Below are 20,306 nucleotides of genomic sequence, written 5' to 3' on the forward strand. Positions count from 1 at the left end.
AACTCTAGCCAGGACTACAAGTTCCAAGCTGCTCCGCGGCGTGCGCGCGCTGCCCGCCGGGAGGCGTCTCCGGTGCGTCTGCGCGGGAAGTGGAAACCAGCGAGGAGGCGAAGCTGTGTGAGGTCCGCGGGGCTGGCAGCGTATGCCGCCTTGGGTGTCTTCTCGCTGCGAAGCCCGCTGCCCGACGCCTCCGCCGCCATGCTCATGAAGGGCCGCTTCTCGATTCGCCGCACCCTCCAGTACCTGGGCCAGGGGGACGTGGTGTTTAAGGACTCAGTGAAGGTCATGACGGTGAACTACAACACGCACGGGGAGCTGGGCGAGGGCGCCAGGTCAGTCGGAGCCCTTCGAGGCCGCCCCCAGGCCGCGCGGACGTACCCTGCTCACTGTAATGACGCGCTAGTGACTCTGAGACCTGGAGCTGCTCTGGGTGCCACTTAATCCCGAGGCTGGCCTCCTGAACTGGGTGCCGTTGGTCCCATTTTATAGACGAGGAGACTGAGGAGCAAGCAGCTTGCTCCAGGTTCCACAGCGAGAAGAGGACAGCAGGGCCACGCTGTGCCAGCTGCAGTCGTGACTGAGGTTGGGGAGCGGACGACAAGGGCCCCTACTCCTCACCCTGCCTCCCCGGTGGACTAGGCTAACCCGGGGAGGCTGGAGCCTCCTGAACTGCCTGTGCCTGGCAGGCGAGCGGTGCGGAGCAGCGGCGCACGTTCTGCTCTGGATGGAGCCGGGCCCAGAGGCCACAGACTCTGTTGGGTCCCAGCTCTAACAACTCGGTTTTGGGCGAGTTGCTCCTTCTCATTGTCCCAGACTGGCAGGATACCTATGTCCAGGGCCGCTGTGGGGATGTACTGAAAGAAGTAACAGCTGCTAGCACTTACTGAGCCCGTCTGTGCGCAGCGTGGTTCTGAATGTTAGCCATGCATTGTCTCATTTGATGTTTACGGAAGCCCCGTGGTTATCCCTATTCTAGGGATGCAGAAACGCAGAGATGTTAGGTAACTTGCTTGCCCACGCTACCACGCTGGCTAGTGAGTGGTTGTGATTCGTAGCTGCGAGCGTGCTTCTCGTCACCCTCATAATTGATTATGTCAGCTGTGTAGCCCCAGGCTCCATGTCCCCCCCCCCCCAAACTCCTTGAGGTGATTTTTCAGCCTGGAGCAGAGTGAGATCTCCTTAAATGGAAGCTTAGAAAAGAAATGTTTCACTTGAACCTTGAGGCAGTAGCGGTGCTTCGGGCTTTTTAGGTATTAAGTATAAATTTACTGAGTGCCTACTGAATGCTTGGCCCCATGCTGTGAGCTGGGAATTCAACAGTGCCTAAGACGACAGTCTAGTCCTTTGGAAGCTTTGGGACTGGGTGTATGGGGTGGATCAAAATGGGACAGGGGAAGTGCTCCCAGTAGGGTATGGCCCCCCATGGTGAGGGGCCTTTGCTGCACAGTTGTTTAGGATAGCCGGAAGCCACCTCCTAGCCATTTGTTGTCCACAGGTGAAGCCAAAAACTTGTACCTGCTTGCATGGGATCAGGTGGGCTGATGGCTTCTGGAATACCTGGTTCTAGGGGTGAATGGGCACCCAGATACTCCTTCGTGACTCACTGTGCATCCCATCCATCCATGCTAGGAGTCAGCAGGGATGGGGCAGTACCAAAAAGGAGGGCAGCAGTCTACAGGGGCCCCTCAGATTGGGAAAATGTGCCCTGTCACAAGGGGCCATGCGCTGCTTGGCTGCGGCTTAGCCATGTGGGCCCCATGGAGAATTTCTGACTTGTCAGGAAGCCAGAAATACAGATTTTTATATAAATCTCTGGTTTTTTTAAATGATCAGTCTATCAGAATAGGGCTTCAGGCCTTATACTTGCAGTTCAAGTATTTGAAATCTTTTTTTTTTTTTAATTTGAAGGTTTTATTTATTTATTTGACAGAGCCAGCCAGCGAGAGAGGGAACATAGGCAGGGGGAGTGGGAGAGGAAGAAACAGGCTCCCAGCAGAGGAGCCTGATATGGCGGGGGGGGGGGGGGGGGGGGGGGGGGGGGGGGGGGGGCTCGATCCCAGAACGCCGGGATCACACCCTGAGCCGAAGGCCGACGCTTAACGACTGTGCCACTCAAGCGCCCCATGCAGTTCAACTATTTTAATACCCTTTAGGTAAATAAGAGCCAAACAGCCATTCTGTGCTTCCTATTTCTGAATGGTAAAGGCTTGCCTGTCCCACCTGTGTATGCCCTTGTGGATTTCGTGCCCTTGGGTTGAGTCTACCAGACTTGCCCTTTCCAGCGCCACCGGCCTTTGCTTATTCATGTACCCTTAGCATTTCAGCTGTCCCTCCCTGGATCAGTTCCATTCCAAGTCCACCTGTGTACGTCCCCAGGCCAGCCATAGTCTTGGGTGTCTACTGGGTGTGTGGGGAGCTGCCTTAGAGTCTGAGCGCTAAGTCCCTGCTCACCTCTGCCAGATGTTCTTGCCTTTCAGGTGCAATAAGAAAAGTAACAGCTGCTAGCATTTATTGAGTTCTGTGTCCAGCCTGAGCCTCAATATCTAGGTGAATTTGGTAATTTGAAGGTGACAGAAGAGTGGTTGAAGTCCAGCCGCGCACAGCCCTCTTCTTTCATTTACTGGTTGTGTGACCTAGGGCAGTTTACTTAACTTTTCTGACCTGTTTGCTTAGTTATAAAACCCCACCTTGCAGGGTCATTGTGAGGATTCAAGTCTTACAAATGCCTAAGGTTTCTGGCTTGTACAGCAGGAGCTCAGCTAAAGGTTACTTACCATTACCAACTCTGTGCCCGGGTTTCAGGAACCATTTACAGTTTCCTGTCGAGGGGTGCCTGGGTGGCTCATTTGGTTAAACATCTGACTCTTGTTTACACACATTTTTCTTTTGGTTTGGCGAATGTTGATTTTGTTTCTGGTAAATTTGGCCATATAAAAGTTTTAAGGTGGTCCTATTTATCTGTGTTTTTTTTTTTTTTTTTTAAGATTTTATTTATTTATTTGACAGAGATAGAGACAGCCAATGAGAGAGGGAACACAAGCAGGGGGAGTGGAAGAGGAAGAAGCAGGCTCATAGCGGAGGAGCCTGACGTGGGGCTCTCTCGATCCCATAACACTGGGATCACGCCCTGAGCCAAAGGCAGATGCTTAACCGCTCTGCCACCCAGGCGCCCCTATCTGTGTTTTAAACCTAAGTTTAAAGGTCTCCCCGCTCTTAGATTGCGAACGTATTTTCCATGTTTGCTTTCATTGATTTTTAAATTATGGTACAATTTACATGAAGTATACAGCTTGATGAGCTCTGCTTAGGAATGAATATACCCGTCTAACCAGCACCCAAGGTCTGGGACATTTCATAGTTTTATGTTTACATTTATTCTTCTGCTCAGTGAGTTTTAGTTTAGTGTGCGGTGTAAGGTAGGGATGCAGATGTCTTCCCTCAAATAACAAGCCACAAGTCCTGACACCCACTGTTCAGAGAATATACTAATACATCCTGCTTTTCTCAGCCTTTTTGTGAGGCAGGGTCTCCTGAGAATTGGATGAACGTTCTGGACTATCTCCCTCAAAAAATACACAGGTGCACAGCGTTTCAAGTTAACTCTGTTTCACAGGTTTCATTTCTTCCCTTTTGCAGGAAGTTTGTGTTTTTCAACATACCTCAGATCCAGTACAAAAACCCTTGGGTACAGATCATGCTGTTTAAGAACATGACGCCGTCCCCCTTCCTGCGCTTCTATCTGGGTGAGTGTGGCCGCTGCCGAGGCCGGGAGGGTCTTTCCTCCCATCCCTTTCTCCCACCAGAGTGCTTGGGGGATTTGAGATACGAGGTCTTGTAAATGTCCCTTCCGTCATGGGCTTTGGACCGTGGCACACAGTGGCCACTGAGGTCTGGACTCTTCCCCTGTTTCTCCAACCTCATCTCCTGTTGCCCCCATGTCTTTCTACATGCCTTACAGCAAACGGCTGGTTTTTCCAAATTCCCTTGCCACACCTGGCCTTTGCTCGTGTCGTTCCCTCTGCCAGAAAATGCCTTGCTGTTTTGCTCATTGATTTATTTTTAGAATCTTTCTGAGACTCCACTTGGGCACCACTTCTTCCAGGAAGCTCTTCCTGCACCCTATGTCATCCTTCCCTGTCTCTCCCAGCTGTGTGCTCAGTGCCGGCCATGTCCTCCTGAGCGGGTCGTGGGTCTGTGTGTGTCCTCTCCAGACCGCACGCTTACACGATGCTGTCCTTTCCCATGAGGCACAGAGGGAATGTTTGGTTCTACTGGACTCAGTGCCTGGAAGTCAGACCAGATGCTTGGCCCCGCTCTCTACTCAGTCAGACCCTGAGCGAGTTCTGTTCCCATTGCTTTGTTTCTCAGGCGAATGTCCAGCATCTGCCTTACGTGGTTACGAGAACCAACTGAAGTGTGCTTTGGGAAATGCTTCAGGAAGCAGAATGATGCTGTTCTTAAATGTATTCAGCAAATACGTACGGAGTGGCCGCTGGGCCCCGGCACGTGCCTGAGGTGTCAGGGAGCCGCAGAGACAGAGGTCTCTACCCTTGTAGAGACGATATCCTATTAGGAGCAGACAGAAAGGACAGGGAGCTTACCCGGACAGCCAGGGCATAAGTGCCATGACAGAAAACTAGGGCGAGGTCAGGTGAAGAGAATGGTGGTGTGGTAGCAGTTTTGTGTATGTATTTTGTGTTTGTGTTTTAAAAAATTAATTTCATTGAGGTACAACTTACCTGTAACAAAACACACGGGTCTTCTGTACATAAATTGATGAGTTCTGACAATTGTTACGTAGCTGTGTTCCCACTCTCCAAGAGATGACACGGAGCATCTCTGTGACTCCAGAAAGTCCCTGCGTGTGGCTTTCCAGGGACATCCCCCTTCTTCCAGAGGCAGCCCCCGTTCGGACTTTTCCATAGACCAGTGTTGTTTCCGAAGGTCCTGTGAGTGTTTCACGGTGCGTCCTCTGCTGCGTCGGGCTTTCACTCATCATGCTGAGATCGTCTGCCACATGTTGTCAGTAATTGATTCATTTTCAGTGTCAAGTGGTGACCCACCGTAGGAATATACCAGTTTATTTGTCCATCCCCCGTATGACATGGGGGTTTTTGTTAAATGCCGAGACAGAGTTAGATTTATTGGTGATGAGGGGAGGGAGAGGGCAGGGAAAGTCTTCGATGGCAGAGCAGGTCGGACATCTCTGGAAGGAGAGGAAGGAGGAGGGAGGTCTGGCGGGAGGCAGCTCAGAGGGTGGCTCAGGCCTGAGCAGGTCGGGGGCCACCCAGCAGGAAGTCCCTGCCCGCGCTGGGCCGGAATGGCCAGGTCCCCGAGAGCTGGGCTGTGGGCCGGCTGCCCCTCCCAGGAGGCCCCCGTGGCTGTCGAGGGCCGTTTCTAGTTTCTGGCTCCTCGGAGATGGCGCGCCTCTGCACCTTCCCGCGCAGGCTGTCCTGTGGACGTCGGCGCTCTGTTCCCCTGGGCAGTGCCTTGGGGTGGGGTTGCCGGGCCCCAGGATCGGTATGTAACGTTTTCAGTGCTGAACTGCTTTCTCGAACGAGTGTGGGTCTCAGCCCGCCGTCAGCAGGGCGCAGGAGCCCCGGTGGCTTCCCATCCTCACCTCCCGTTACCTGTGTCCCCTGTGGCTGCTGGAACAAGTCGCCGCAGACTTGGCAGCCTACGGCAACACACACTTCTGCAGAAGGCCAACATGGACAACAATCGGCGTGTCGGCAGAGCCTTCCTTTCTGGAGGCTCAGGGGGCAAATTTGTTTACGTGGCTTTTCCAGCTCCTAGAGGCCACCCCTATTCTTTGGCTTGTGGCCCCTTCCTCCATCTTCAAGGACAGCAACGAGTCCTGTCTGGCCGTTCTTCCATAGTCACGCACCCCTCGGACCACCGCCTGCATAGGTCCTCCGATTTTAAGGGCCGTGTGATTCATTTAGGCTATGATCTGGGAGAATGATCTGGGCGAATGGGCCCACCCCGAGATCATGACCTGAGCCGAAACCAAGAATTGGACGCTTAACACCCAGGCGCCCCATAAATATTTTAAATTTTAGCTTTTCAGGGTTCGTCAGAGTTTTAATTTGCATTTTCCTGTATCTTTTCATGTGCTTACTGGCCGTTCATAGATTTCTTTCATAAAGAGTCTATTTGAATCTTTTGTCCATTAAACGAAACCCGGGCTCTTCGTTTTCTCACTGAATTCTCTCTCTCTTCTGGACGCAGTTGTTTGGTCAGGTCGGTGCACTGTGACTTCTCTCAGCCTTCGGCTTGCTGTTCGTAATGGGGTCTTCAGGAGAGCACGAGTTTCATCTGGAAGAACTCTAGCTCGCCAGTTGTTTTCCTTCTAGGCTCGTGCTTTCTGTGTCTGTCCAGGAGTCTCCATCTACTCCGGGGTGGCGACAATTTTCTCCTGTTTCCTCAGGAAGCGCTATAGTTCTAGGTTTCGTATTTGGGTCTCTGCTGCAGGCTGAGTTCTTTGTGTATCAAGTGTGCCAGGGACTGAGGCTCGTTTTTCATTTTAGGCTTGGGATACTCAGGTGTTCTGGCACCATGTGGTGAACGACCCGTCCTTTCCCTAATTTAGTTTCCTTGGCATTTTTATCAAAACTCAGTTGACTGAATGGATAAGCAAAACTTGATGTATCTCCATTCACTGGAATATTACTCAGCCATGAAGAGGCACAAAGTACTGACAAATGCTACAAGCCAGGTGAAACTTGAAAACATAAGCCAAGTGAGAGAAGGCAGACACAGAAGGCCACAGACGATATAATTCCGTTTATAGATAAAATGTCTGGAATGGGCAATTCCATAGGGACAAAAAGTGGTTGTCAGGGGCTGGGGTGGTGTGAATAGGAAGGAACAGCTTAATGGGTGCAGGGTTTCTATTTGGGGTGATGAGAAAGTTCTGGAACTAGATAATGGTGATAGCTGCACAACATTGAAAGGAATAAAAACCACAGAATTACACACTTTAAAATGGTTAAAATGGTTAATTTTTGTTATGTGTATTTTACCACACAAAAATATCACTTGACTTTATATTTCTGACTTCATCCTCTTACTGTGTGTCTGTCCTTAGGCTCATACCACACTGTCTGGGTTTGTGGCTTTATCGTAAGTCTTTAAGATCAGGTAGTTTTTAAATCTAACTTTGTTCTTTTTTTTTTTTCCCTTTTTTCCAAAATTACTTTGGCTATTGTATGTTCTTTATATTAACTTTTTTTTTTAAAGATTTTTTATTTATTTATTTGACAGAGAGAGACAGCCAGCGAGAGAGGGAACACAAGCAGGGGGAGTGGGAGAGGAAGAAGCAGGCTCCCAGTGGAGGAGCCTGATGTGGGGCTCGATCCCAGAACACTGGGATCACGCCCTGAGCCGAAGGCAGACGCTTAACCGCTGTGCCACCCAGGCGCCCCACTTTATATGAACTTTTTAACAAAGATCCATTTATTTATTAGAGTGTGTGCGAGCGGGTGGGAGGGGCAGAGGGAGAGAGAGAGAATCCCAAGACTCCGCTCTGAGCATGGAGCCCAGTGCAGGGCTCGACCTCATGACCCTGAGATCATGACCTGAGGTAAAATCAAGAATTGGATGCTTAACTGACTGTGGCAGCTGGGCATCCTGCATTTATATATGAACTTTAAAACCTGCCTGTCAGTTTCTAGAAAAAAGCTTGCTGGGACTTTTTTATTTTTTAATTTTTAGTAGGCTCTATGCTCAGTGTGGGGTTTGAACTCATGACCCTAAAGTTGAGGGTCACCTGCTTTTACTGACTGAGCCAGCCAGGTGCCCCCACTTGCTGGGATTTTGATTGGAGTTACATTATAGATCATTTTGAGGAGAAATAGACATTTTAACAATGTTGAGTATGTTTTGTGACTACTGTGAAAAGTATTTAAAGAACAATACATTTTCCAGTTGTTTGGTTACAACTTTATAGAAGCCCAGTTGATTTTTGTCTTGCAACCTTGCTAATGAATTCACTTATTTCTAGTAGGTTTTCTTTTCTTTCTTTTTTTTTTTTTTTTAAAGATTTTATTTATTTGACAGAGAACGAGAGTACAAGTAGGGGGAGTGGTAGGCAGAGGGAGAAGCAGGGAGAAGGGAGCCTGATGCTGGACTTGAGGCATGACCTGAGCCGAAGGCAGCTGCTTAACCAACTGAGCCCCCCAGGCGCCCCTAGTAGGTTTTATTTTCTAAGTTCCTTCGGATTTTCAACATACACGATCATTCCATCTGCAAATACAGTTTTACTTCCTTTCCAATCTTTTTTCCTTTTTCTGTGTCTTCACTGGCTAAAGTGGCTGTAATATTTTGCATTTCCACCAGCCATGTGGGGCAATTCCAGTCCCTCTGTATTCTCACTGACACTTGCATTACCCATTTAAAAAATTCTGAGCCACTCCAGCATCTCCCTGTGGTTTTAATTTGCATTTTCTTAATGACTAATGATGGATGAAGATTATCTTTTTATGTGCATATTATTAACTTGTTACTAATTTCTTTTTTTTTTTTTTTTAAAGATTTTATTTATTCAACAGAGATAGAGACAGCCAGCAAGAAGAGGGAACACAAGCAGGAGGAGTGGGAGAGGAAGAAGCAGGCTCATAGCGGAAGAGCCTGATGTGGGGCCCGATCCCACAACGCCGGGATCACGCCCTGAGCCGAAGGCAGACACTCAACCGCTGTGCCACCCAGGCGCCCCTTGTTACTAATTTCTGTTGTCAAATGTTTATTTTTTATTTTTAGTTGGATAGTCTTAAGGATTCTTTATATAGTCGGGATACAAGTCCTTTATCAGGTGTATGTGTTATGAATAGTTTCTCCCAGTCTATGGCTTTTAGTATCTTTTTTTTTTTTTTTAAGTTTAAGTCATCTCTTCACCCAATGTGGGGCCCGAACTCTGATCACTCTGAGATCCAGAGCCGCACATTCCACCGACTGAGCCAGCCAGGCGCCCCAGCTTTTAGTATCTTTTGAAACACAAGTTTTGAACTTCGATGAATTTCAATTTATCAGATTACTTCCTTAATGGACCATGTTTTTGATGTCGTGCCTAAACATCTTTGCCTAGAAGGCTATGAAGACTCCCTATGTTCTCTTCTAAAAGTTCTGTAGAAGTTTTAACTCATACATTTAGGTTGCTGATCCATTTTCAGGTTTTTTTCTTTCTTTTTTTAATGCTGTGAAGTGAAGGTATAAATTAATTTATTCCCTTGTCGAATTGTGTTGGTGTCTTTGCTGACTGTTGGGCAAAAGTATGCGTTTACTTCTGCTCTCGGTTCTGCCCCATTGCCCTGTAGTGTGTTCTTAACGCTAATACCACACTGTCTTGGTTACTGTAGCTAATGGTAGATTTGAAACTGCAACATGAACATCCTCTCATTTTCTTGTTTTTCAAAATTGTTTTGGCTGCTTTGGGTCCTTTGCATGAATCTGAGGCTCGACTTGTCAGTTTCTACAAAAACATCTGCTAGGATTTTGATGGAGATTGCAATGAATCCATGACCTGGTTTGGGGAGAATTGCTATTTTAATGATATTGACTATTCTACCCATGAGCATGGAAATGGAAAATTGCTTTCCATTTAAAATAGTGTGCTTAGGGGGCACGTGGGTGGCTCAGTCGGTTAAGGGTCTTGCCTTCAGCTCAGGTCATGGTCTCAGGGTCCTGGGCTCCAGCCCAGTGGTGGGGGTGGGAGAGATCCCTGCTTAGCAGGGAGTCTGCTTCTCCCTCTCCCTCTGCCCCTCCCTGCTTGTGCGCATGCGCACTCTCTCTCTCTCTGTCTCCCTTCCTCTCAAATAAATAAAAGTAAGTAACTGTTATGCTTTTGCTCATGTTGAACGAAATATGGAAAAAGAAGAGTAGCATTACGGGTTATGTAGACAGCCATACTTATTGTTAAAGTGCTTCACCACTAAAAGCAGACCCGTCGCCGCGACTTGAGGCTGAGGAGCGTGCTGCCCAGTCCTTAGCACTTTGTCCCCTTTGCTTCCCATTTCCAGACTCCGGGGAGCAGGTCCTTGTGGATGTGGAGACCAGGAGCAATAAGGAGATCATGGAGCACATCAGGAAAATCTTGGGGAAGAACAAGTGAGTTGCTGGGGTTGATCTGGAGGGGAGCAAATGTCTCAGCATGGAGTGAGGGAGGTAAAGGGGCGTCAGGAGGGCGCACACCAGCCAGGGCGCGCGGGCTGCAGAGGCCGTTCCTTCGGGCTTTGCCGCTGCCCGGATCCCCAGCCCTGTGGCTGTAAGTCACTGAGCCTATGTGGGCTCCCCCTCCCTCCGCTGTGAGGTGGGGTCAGAGACCCCCCCCCCACCTCTTCGGCTCCACGGGAAGCTGAGGTGCTGTGGAAACACTTGCCTGGGCCGTCGCAGCCACCTGCCCTTGAGAATCTCTCCTTGGAGCTGGGGGTGTCTAACCCCGGGATGTGTTGGCATCCGCCATTTCTCTTTACATGGATGGAAAGAGGAAAAGGGAGGGAAGCCAAGAAACCACATCTCGGAGGACGCACAGAGGCCTTTGCAGACCCCTTCCTCCTGACCTCGTGCTGACTCAGAGCTGGGGCTGCTTCTAGGCTGGAGGGAGGCTGACCACTGCTGTGTGGGCCTGGACCTGTGGGCCAGTGTGCTTCTCGGGTGGCCTGGGAGGCCTGTGGGGGAGGGGCGACAGACTCCGGGGTCGAGGAACAGGTTGAGAGGCACAGGAGAGCCGGGTGTCCCGGGCCGGCCGCTGGTGGGACACACTTGGCCAACAAGTCCCACGCTGCCTCGAGGCTCAGAGTGCTGTTCCCACACCTCGTTGCTGTCTGTGCTCTTCGGCAGGGAAACCCTGGAGAAGGAGGAGCAGGAGAAAAAGGAGCTTTCTCACCCAGCCCACTTTGGGCCCCGAAAGTACTGCCTGCGGGAGTGTATCTGCGAGGTGGAAGGGCAGGTCCCCTGCCCGGGTCTGGTGCCGTTACCCAAGGAGCTGACAGGGAAGTACAAAGCAATGCTGAAAGCCAGCACCCAGGACTGAGGCCCCAGGCCATACCCAGGGAAGCCCCTGGTTCTGGTTAGTCCATTTCCATGTTCATGGATAGAATAGTCCCCTGGTTCACACCTGTGTGAAAGGACATGGGAGGGTCGGGGGAGTGTATCTGCGCTCTCAGGTTAATAAAATGCTTCCTGGTCTCCAGCATGGTGTGTGTGTAGTCCCCTGGGCACAGGAGAGAGGCCTGCGTGGGGACAGGGAAGGTCGAAGGCCACAGCTGCTGACATCCCTGTGTTGGTCCTGCCACCCTTTCCTTGTCTCTCTTGGCTTCGATTCTTTTTCTGGGCCCTGCCCTGGAGAGTTAGGGGCTGCTGGGGTGGGATCTGGTAGCATCTAGCTGGAGCTGGGTGGTTGGCAGTGTGGAAGTCCCCTCTGCTCAGGCTCTTCGGGCTCTTTCAGAAATCCCAGGGCAAGCCTTGCGTAAGCGTTCATCTTTTAAACTGAAGCCAACCCGCTTTCCTCCGGAGAGGTCTGGCTGCAGGCGTGCCAGCAGTGCACGGGGCCCTGTGACGGGCACAGACCAGCCACCCTCCGGTATGTGCCGTGGCGAGGCGGCCTCTGGCAGTGCCTCTCCCCGGCGCTAGGGCCCGTTCACAGGTAGGTTTGCAGACCATGAGGCGGGACAGGGGTGGGGCTGGCTGGCTGAGACTCTGGGGCTCTGCTCTGAGGGCCGGTGCTGGAGGCTGCCCCTCCGTCTGCCCTCTTGCTCATTCAGGCCTTACTTTGTAAGGTTTGGAAGACAGGGTGAGGGCTTACCGAGGGTCCACCTAGTTCTTTCCTCACAGGACCCGGGTACTGCGGTCACTGAGTGATGCCGGTTTCAGCCCTCAAGGGCCACCTTAAGGTTTAGCTGGTCAGAAGTGAAGGACCAGCTGGCCCGGGGAGCGGTGGAGGCGGACACGGAGACTCTGCCCTGCAGGAAGCAGCCAGCCAGCGGGGCTGAAAGGAGCAAGGGGAGGTCAGGACGTAGACTGCCACGGGAAAAGATGTGAAACCAGAACGTTTTAGATAAATGTGGGGGTCAGCCCGTTACATTGAGAGGGATTTAGCCTGTTTCACATTTGATGCTCAGATTGTGGTTTAACTGTGATTTTGCACCAGACTGGTGTTCAGGGGAATGGCTGGTGGGGCTGGGCAGGGTCGTGGCCGCAGGGTCACCAAGGTTGTGTCTAATTGCAGGTCCGCACCACAGGGCACCCTGCCCCCTTTGCCATTCTGGAGGGTGATCTGCCCTCCATTCTGATCCTTCTGTCTTGTTTCTATAACCGCGCCCAGCCGACCGCAGCTGTGGTCTTCCCGCCAGCTGCAGGGGCTTTTCCGAAAGAGGAGTCTGTTCCCTTTGGTCTGTCTGCACAGCAAGTGAGCCAGTATTAGGAAAGTGCCCCTTCCATCCACAGCCCACAGGGGGCCCAGAAAGGTTGCTGACCTGGAAACAAGATAGCGAGTCCTTGAGTCCTCGTGTCTGGTGCCTGTTGGGACAGTGCTGCTCTTCTCTTTACAGGGACTTGAAATAAGCACCACTAGGGGGCACAGTTATCTCTTTAAACCTTTGTCTTCCATTTCCTCCTCGGTTTAGTAGTGATAAAAGATGACTTAAAAATTTATTTAAGTGGGAGGAAAAAATCGCTATGACAAGTTGGTATCTGTTTCTTTCTTTGCACAAATGATGTTCATATGGTTTTAGACGTTGTTCTTCTGAAGTGACTGATTTTCATTTTGAGTACGACCTGGCAGGGTCATTTAAAGCTATCTGGCTGCCAGTGGAATCTGACTTTGGACCTCAGAATCCTTGTAAAATGAGAGGTCACATGACATACTGAGCAAGTTCTTTCCAACTTCTTTTATTCTGGATAGTCATTACCCTTACAGGGTGTGTGTGCTGGTTTGAGGCCTGTGTGGTCTGGCAGCCAGGGGTGCTCCGCTCTGGAACCAGCTGCCTGGCTTTTTGACCTCCACCCTGAGGAGCGGCCCCACTGGAAAAGGCCACACCTTGCCCAGTAAAGGTGTTTACAAGTGCAGGGGGCCAGCACGTGGACTCTGACAGCTTTGTCCCCGCTGGCTGAGGCTAAGGTGAGGTGAAAGCTGTAGGGCTCTGACCACAGGGTGCTTCCTCACCACCTACCTGGGGTGAGACAGCGCAGCGCCTCTGGGGATCAGGCATTACTGCTATTACTATTAGAAGAAATGAGAAGATGCACATTTAGTCTTTAATTCACTTTTTTAATAGTATAAACCTTATTTAGGTAGTAGTATTAAGCCACAACAATAATGCCACATTGAAACAGCATTTAATAAAATGCATAAAGCTAATTCATGCACTGCAATACTCTATATACAAACACAACAATGCAAATTCTTCTTCAAGACTGAAGACATTGATTAGATATAAAATTCAGTTTAAAAAGAACATGCTATTTTTTAAATGCCATCACATAAACAAAGCTGACTTCAAGCTACAGCTTTCAACAGGTTTTGAACCTGGAATTAAAATGTAATGGCATAAACAGTATTTTCTATATTGTGAAGGGCAGAAGTTACAGAAACGGTCCCAAGAAATCGAACACCCGAATTTTCCTTTAACAGATGTCTTTTAAAAGGGCTGGTAATGCAGCTACATTTTAACAGGTCCAAACTACAGGTAAAAACTATGGTTTTTACTATGAAAAATGTGCAGCTTTTCAGTTATAAAACTAGTTGAACACTGGTTTACAAGAGAATGGGGAGAACAGAGACTGTAGAAAAATATTCCAGCACTTGAGCTGTGTGCGGCGGCAGCACTGGAGTCCGTGGATGCTCTGGTCGGTAAAATGGTAGTTGAGTGTACGTGCCTAAAGACAACATTTGTAACATAAAAGTCTACTATTTCCAAATATTAAGCTTATCACAGTCTGTCAGCTGATAAATGTTGCCGAACATTTTTTCCCCAATGTTTTACAGCATTTTTTTCTATGCCATACGTATAAATATTGAGACACTGGATTATTGGCTTCTGAACTGAAGGTCTAGTTGGGCCTTAAAAATATCTCAGGCATTCCCCACCCCTAAGATATTCTTTTTAAGTTCAAAGTTTAATTATTAGATTGCTGTTAAAATACCCTCCCCAAATGAAAATTTTTATTTTGAAGATTCATTTTGAGACTGTCAAGCTTCCTCCTGTATTTTAACTGGAAAGCCACCTTTAATAGTGTGATTGTCAGGACAGGCAAGGACAGGGGCAAGGGTCAGATAAACACTGTTGCAGGAGGCCAGCGAAGTAGGGTTTTTTTTTTTTTTTTTTACATCCAATAGTGGGGAAGCTGAAGGCTAAATGACCCACCGTCTCACAAAAGGCACTGAGTACTATGGTCTCAAAGAAGTGTTTTCAAACATTTCAGTAGCTTATTAAAAAACAAAACAAAACCCAACAACAGAAAACCAGAAAACCTGTGGATTATGTGAGTTTTTGCAGTTCTCCAGGGACTCCCTTCAGCGGGCCAGCTTGCAGCCCTCGGCCAGGCAGGCCCCGCTTTCCAGGTCTGTAAGCAGCTCTGCTGGACTGGGCCCTGGCTCCTGAGTGCCGTGTCTCAGTTTAAAGCCCAGTTAAGGGGGAAAATAAATCAGAAGAGACCTGGACAAGGAAAATTTGGCATCTGCAGCTTTAAGGGCACAAATAGCCATATTAAAATGCCATTTTTATTTGAAAATTTTAAATCAATTTACAGAAAGGATTTATGTCAGTGGATTTTATTCACATGCTAGTTAGAGAAGTAATTTAAAATTTGTAACTTCTATGCTGTTAGTTATATTATTCATGCTTATTTTAAAAGACTACTTGGTAGGTTTTTTTCAACTGGCATTAGAGATGGGAATCTCTTGAGTCACAGGGCAGTGCCTGCTGTCTGCTAAGTCCAGAGTGAGCACAGACCTGGGAGGCAGCCCCAGCACACAGACCATTCTGAATTTGTGACCACGAAGCTGATTTCCGGACCACATGACAGAGTGAGTACCTGGGAAGGCCGACAGCTCCAACCGCCAAGTTCCTTCCATCAGGCCACGAACAGGCATGCGGCAGCCAGGTGAAAGATCCCCACCTAGTTTTTGACATTAGGATAAACTGTCTTCTAGCTTTCTGGCCGCTATCTGAATCCAGAGAATATACAATATACAGAGACGTCCTGCTGTCAGGACCTTTTCTGTCTGGAACTTTCCCTGGTATAGGGCGGAGATTCTGCCTGTATGGGCGTTCCCAGCCAGGCTCACCCAAAGGAAAATGGAGTTAAAATATCAGCAAATGCATCCTGCTGAGGGACCTTGGAACACCCACATCAATTTAGCAACTCTATCATAGACTCTCTTCAAAACATAAGGGAACTTTGGATACATGGCTACATGTCTGTATACATAATATACATCTATGTACACATACACACACTATATACACTGTACATATAGAGAAGATATAAACACATGTACATTCAGTCAGTCATACAAGCCTATAAATCTGTACACGCACGATGCCGCTGAAGGGACCCCAGGGCTGGACATGCACAAGTGTGCGCCGGCAGGAGGCACGCGTGAGGATGTCCAGAACCCTGTGTACAAAAGACCCAAACCCAGTCTATCACGATTAGGGCTTGGCTTTACAAATTTACATCAAAGTTAAGACATTTCAAAGAGCCGTACAATCTCGAGACTGGAAGTGGGACAGAGGAAGCGTGTGGGCATCTGCCCGGCCTGCTCCAACCTTTCCAGGATCTAAAGGGCACTACCCCCCACCATAGCCGGATAAAAGTGAGTGTCAGAAGACAACTTTTCATGGCCTAGACTCAGAGAGGAGTTGAAATGTCATCTACAGCCCCACTGCACGAGGCCCTTTCCACTGACAAGTGGGCGACAAGCTTCTGGACTCCGATCTGATCAGGTCTTGGAACTTGGATCCCCAGCCCAGGGCTGCGCGTCAGGCAGAGGGCAGGCTGGGGGCAAGACTGCTCTACTGGAAATTCCCCCAGAGGATTAGGGGGTGGTTTTTTCCCAGAATCCAAGCACTAGATACACCCCTTCCGATTCTTAGCCCCCTACCGCGGCTATCCCCAACACAAGCAAAACCGAGTAAGTCTGTACTACGGCTGCAGCCACGTCCTCCAGCAAGTGCGTGGCCCCTGCATCAGGGAGCCGAGTAGGCACGTCCATCACTCTCACCGTGGCTGGTGGCGACTGCCTCAGAACAGAGTTCACATTTAATACTGACAAGCTAGAAAACAGTCCCTCTTGAGGGCATTTACATAACATCTTACAACAAGTGACTATACCTGAAATTAAATATAAAACCCAAACAACAAAGAACCCCAACCACAGCCTCATGGCAGAAGTCAGATAATAAATAATGGTAGCCCCCCAACAGACACGTACAAATCTCAAATTAAAAGGGTGGAATAACCTGGAAAGTATCATTTGCTTGCGTAATTTGGACTTTTTCTAGGTCTCTTCCTGTCCTGTTGTTTTATGATTCTATGTAATGACCTCCACAATTCTAACACATAACTGCCTAGCATTATTGAGATACCACTGGAAAATGGCCCATTTCACTGAGAAGTACTGATGTATATTGTCACCTCCTCTCGCCAGTGGACCACTCCTCACAAGGGAGGAACGGCCAGAAGGGACACATGGGTAGGCTGTGTGGTGAAGAATCGGTTCCTGGCTTATTTCACTCAGAGACTCAATGGGTAGAGGGCTGGCCTTACTAAACTAAACCTAGACTTTCGCAGACTACTAACAAGGGGTTAAAAAAAAAAAAAAGCCTTGTGAAAGCTGAACCGCACTATTTGCTTGGGATCCCTTTAAGTTCTTGACTTTGGGCTTCTCTTAACAAATCTGACAACATGGGACAAATGATTTGGGGCAGCAAGAAGTCAGCTTGTGTGAACATGATCTTTAGGGGAAAGGCTACTTCAAAGTAAGGCCAAGAGGATCTGGGAAACTAATGAGTGTTCAAGGCCCAAAATGGTCCACTGCAATCAGCCACCATCAGCGAAGGGGCAGGACCAGGTCAGAATCAACAACCCTCTAAGCCAAACTGACTTTTCCCCAGGGCTGTCCTGCCAGGGTGCAGCACTCACTCGCCCAAATGTTTTTCTGCTAGTTATCACCTCTACCCCCAAATCCTCCAGCAGTGGCATTGTCAGGACCTCAGTCAAGGTCTTGGCTAAGCTGTCCCAGTATCTGAAGGCAACCTGAGTCTACAAGCCGAATGGACACAGGACTCCCAGGACCGCCCCCAGGAAGGGAAGTGGGCCTCTTCCCCAACATCGAGAATCAGATCTGGGAGATTTGACGTAGCATGTAATCCCAGAGAACTGCTATGTGACCAACGGACATGTTTACATTAAAAAAATCAGAAGAACAGAAAAGAGGCAACTTGCTGTGTAAGATGCATAAACACGGTTGAAAATACCCTCTGTTAAAAATCCTTCATGAGCAGAAATGAAACAGACCTGCCCTAACTCCACTCTCTTGGCTAGTTTTTTTCCCCTTAATTTTGAAATTTAAATCACTTCAAAGTTAGAAAACCAGAACTTTAAGCTGGTGAAATTAAATTCTTTCCATCATTTTATAACGGGCACCCCTACTGTCTCCAAAATTTGGTTCCAAGACATGAACTATAAATAATATACATAAATCCAAACAGGAATTTAGAAGCTGGAGATACTGTCCCCACTTAATTCCCACCAGTGACTCACAAAGTGCTGCTAACGCTTCCGCACACAGCATTCTGTTTTGTCTTAAGGCAGCGGCTGGCGGGCTGGGCACCTACACAGCACACGAGGCCTGACCTCGATGAGGGCCTGAGCCAGGCCGGGGAGTGCCTGTGGGGCAGGGGAAGTGCGCTAGGATCTTTCTGGATACAAGCTGATCAAAAGATCTGGGAGATGCAAATTTAACTTGAGCTGTTTTCTTAATCTGGGCTATACAGAAAGGAAATGCAGAGTACCTGACCGGGTCTGGGACATGGCACTTTTCCCAAGCAGGAAATGCCCACTGCTTGCATCCATGGGAATTTATGGGTGCTCCTCTCTAGACAGAACTTCCTTATAACTGCATTCTTTTCTTGTAAACGATGTTGCTATAACTTAAGAGAAAGAAGATAACTTTGGGAGTTAAGGTTGTTTTGTTTTTGTTTTTAAGAGCAGGTAGCTTGCTTCTGCATCCATCACCTAAAATGCTCCAGGGTTCTTTGCTGGCGCACACCTGGGGGAATCAAAGTGCATGGTGTACCAGTACCATTCAAAGAACTGCCAACAGAAATGCTGAGTCTGGAGACACTTTGGAAAACCCTGATATTTAAGGTCAACAGACAAACCTTCCATTCAGCCGCACCACCACCACCACCCTGGCCAGGCAGCAGAATCCTCACCTCCCCACTCCCTGGCCCCGAATTCCCTCAGAGTTCTGAGTGAACTGCAGGAATACAGCCCTTCTCAAGGGGATGTTTGGAATGGAAACCCCGTGAGAAGGGAACCTTCGTACTCCTCTGTCTGAACAACGAGCAACCACCCCAGACTGCATCCAGGAATTACTGTCGGGTTCAAAATGCCCACCTTGCACTTTTTGGTCAGAAGGCTCTGTCTGCTGGGAGCGGTGGAGGTCATGTGAGGATGTTTTTAGTTGCTGCAGGAATTGGCAGTTAATGTCTGACTGGTTGTAATCCAATTCTGAGAACCAGTCATCAGAAGAGAGCCCCAGGTTTGGAGGAGCCTGCAGATGCCAGTCACAGACCAGAACCAGAGGTCAGGGAAGCTGACAACTGAACAGCTGAGGAAGCTTCCGGTCTGGGTCCCCACCGACTCTGCCTCCACACTCCCACTTACTGCAGGATACAGATGAGCCGCATTTTCATTCGTTCATAGGAATTTAGTTCAACACCACCAATGTGTGCATACAATTAGGAATGATGCCATCTTTTCTTAAACATAAATGATTGTCTCCTGTACCCTAGTGCGTTTTCACAGAAATTATTAGCATTTCGGCAAAAGACATATACAGTTTTCCATTTGTCCTGCCCACGGGCAAGATGTTGCTAACATTACGCATTGATAAGAAGTGCTTAGAAAGTGCTAATATTATTACCCTGGTAATTAGTAGCTATTAATTCCAAGGACATTTTTTTAATATATATACACACATACTGTTCTCTTAGGTTCTTTTAGTTTTGTTTAATACTAGTCTCTGACATTATAAAACTCTTTGTTTTTTGCCCTTTGAGAATTTCTAAATACAAATTGGGTTAAAAGATTGTTCCAAAATCTGCTTCATCAAAAGGCATTAAAACATTTCTTATGGCAGGAAAGGATCCTACTAGTCTTTTAGTTGCTATTGTCTGGGATTAACAGATAAGAAGAAACCAGGTAGGAAATGGCTAACATACTGGAAATATTTGCACATACCAAAATACCACTACTTTATTTTCTCTGTGTCTGAGCGGTCCTGGAAGGATCCTTTTGCTTCTCGGCAGGCGGGTGGCGCGCACTATAGGCTGGCCCCGGTGATCTGGCCGTTATATTCCGCTGTCTCCATCTTGAGGATGTAGGGGATTATGCTGTCTATCGACACATTGCCAATGAGACCAGTAAAAAAAAGTTCTTCTGTTATGTTGGAGCTCATCAGCCTGAGTGCTGGCAGGCGAACGAGAATCCGGGCCAATCTGTAAAAGGGAGGGTCCTTAGAGAAAGGGAATTCACTGCCCTTCAGACCTCTCCCTGGGCAGGCTCCTGGGACCCTGTCTGCACTGCTTGGAATTAAACCAAACAAACAGACCTATGATCTACCCCCTGTATTTCAAATTTCAACAGTTCCTCTTGTAGGAATTTACCATGAGGGGGAAAAAGAAAATCAAAACTAAGTACAAAGACGTCTGTACAATGTTTCCTTCACTTTTAACAATTCTCCCCACCCCCACCAAAAAAGAAAAATGTGGAAATCAATAAAGGATAGGTTAAAATAAAGTATGGTGTGTCTGCATATAAAAGATCACTATATACCCACTAAAAAGTACAAAAAAGATCCCTATCACTGGTAAGGAAAGAAGTCCACGATGTATAGATGAATAAAAGCAGACTGGGAAGCAGCAAGTACAACAGTCTCCCTGCTGTAGGTTTATTTGTGTGACACGCATACGAAAGTATTCGGAAGGATGTTCCCCAAAATGTGAATGGTTGGCCTCTGGGTTTGGGGATTTGGAGTTCTTTTTACTTATTAAAACTTCTTCTGTATTCCTGTATTTCCC

General features: G+C 48.3%; 2 protein-coding genes across 5 annotated transcripts in view; one reads left to right on the forward strand and one right to left on the reverse strand.

The window, feature by feature from the left end:
* The first annotated feature begins 66 nt into the window (after positions 1-66).
* On the forward strand, positions 67-11,189 carry MRPS25 (mitochondrial ribosomal protein S25). Its single transcript, XM_002921245.4, has 4 exons — positions 67-332; positions 3,637-3,743; positions 10,017-10,104; positions 10,837-11,189. The coding sequence occupies exons 1-4, from the start codon at positions 199-201 to the stop codon at positions 11,027-11,029; spliced, it is 522 nt and encodes a 173-aa protein (XP_002921291.1). The 5' UTR covers positions 67-198; the 3' UTR covers positions 11,030-11,189.
* Positions 11,190-13,243: 2,054 nt separating this feature from the next.
* NR2C2 (nuclear receptor subfamily 2 group C member 2) overlaps positions 13,244-20,306 on the reverse strand; it is a 96,146-nt gene continuing 89,083 nt past the window's right edge. For 2 of the 4 annotated variants that reach the window (XM_034658814.1, XM_034658815.1), the window contains exon 14: positions 13,244-19,724. In XM_034658814.1, coding sequence (XP_034514705.1) covers positions 19,550-19,724 — 175 coding nt within the window. In that variant the 3' untranslated portion in view covers positions 13,244-19,549. The remainder of the gene's footprint in view (positions 19,725-20,306) is intronic. The other 2 variants (XR_004624778.1, XR_004624777.1) reach the window with 1 other exon arrangement.

This window comes from Ailuropoda melanoleuca, chromosome 4 (genome assembly GCF_002007445.2).
Source record: "Ailuropoda melanoleuca isolate Jingjing chromosome 4, ASM200744v2, whole genome shotgun sequence".
In the NCBI taxonomy this organism is placed as follows: domain Eukaryota; kingdom Metazoa; phylum Chordata; class Mammalia; order Carnivora; family Ursidae; genus Ailuropoda; species Ailuropoda melanoleuca.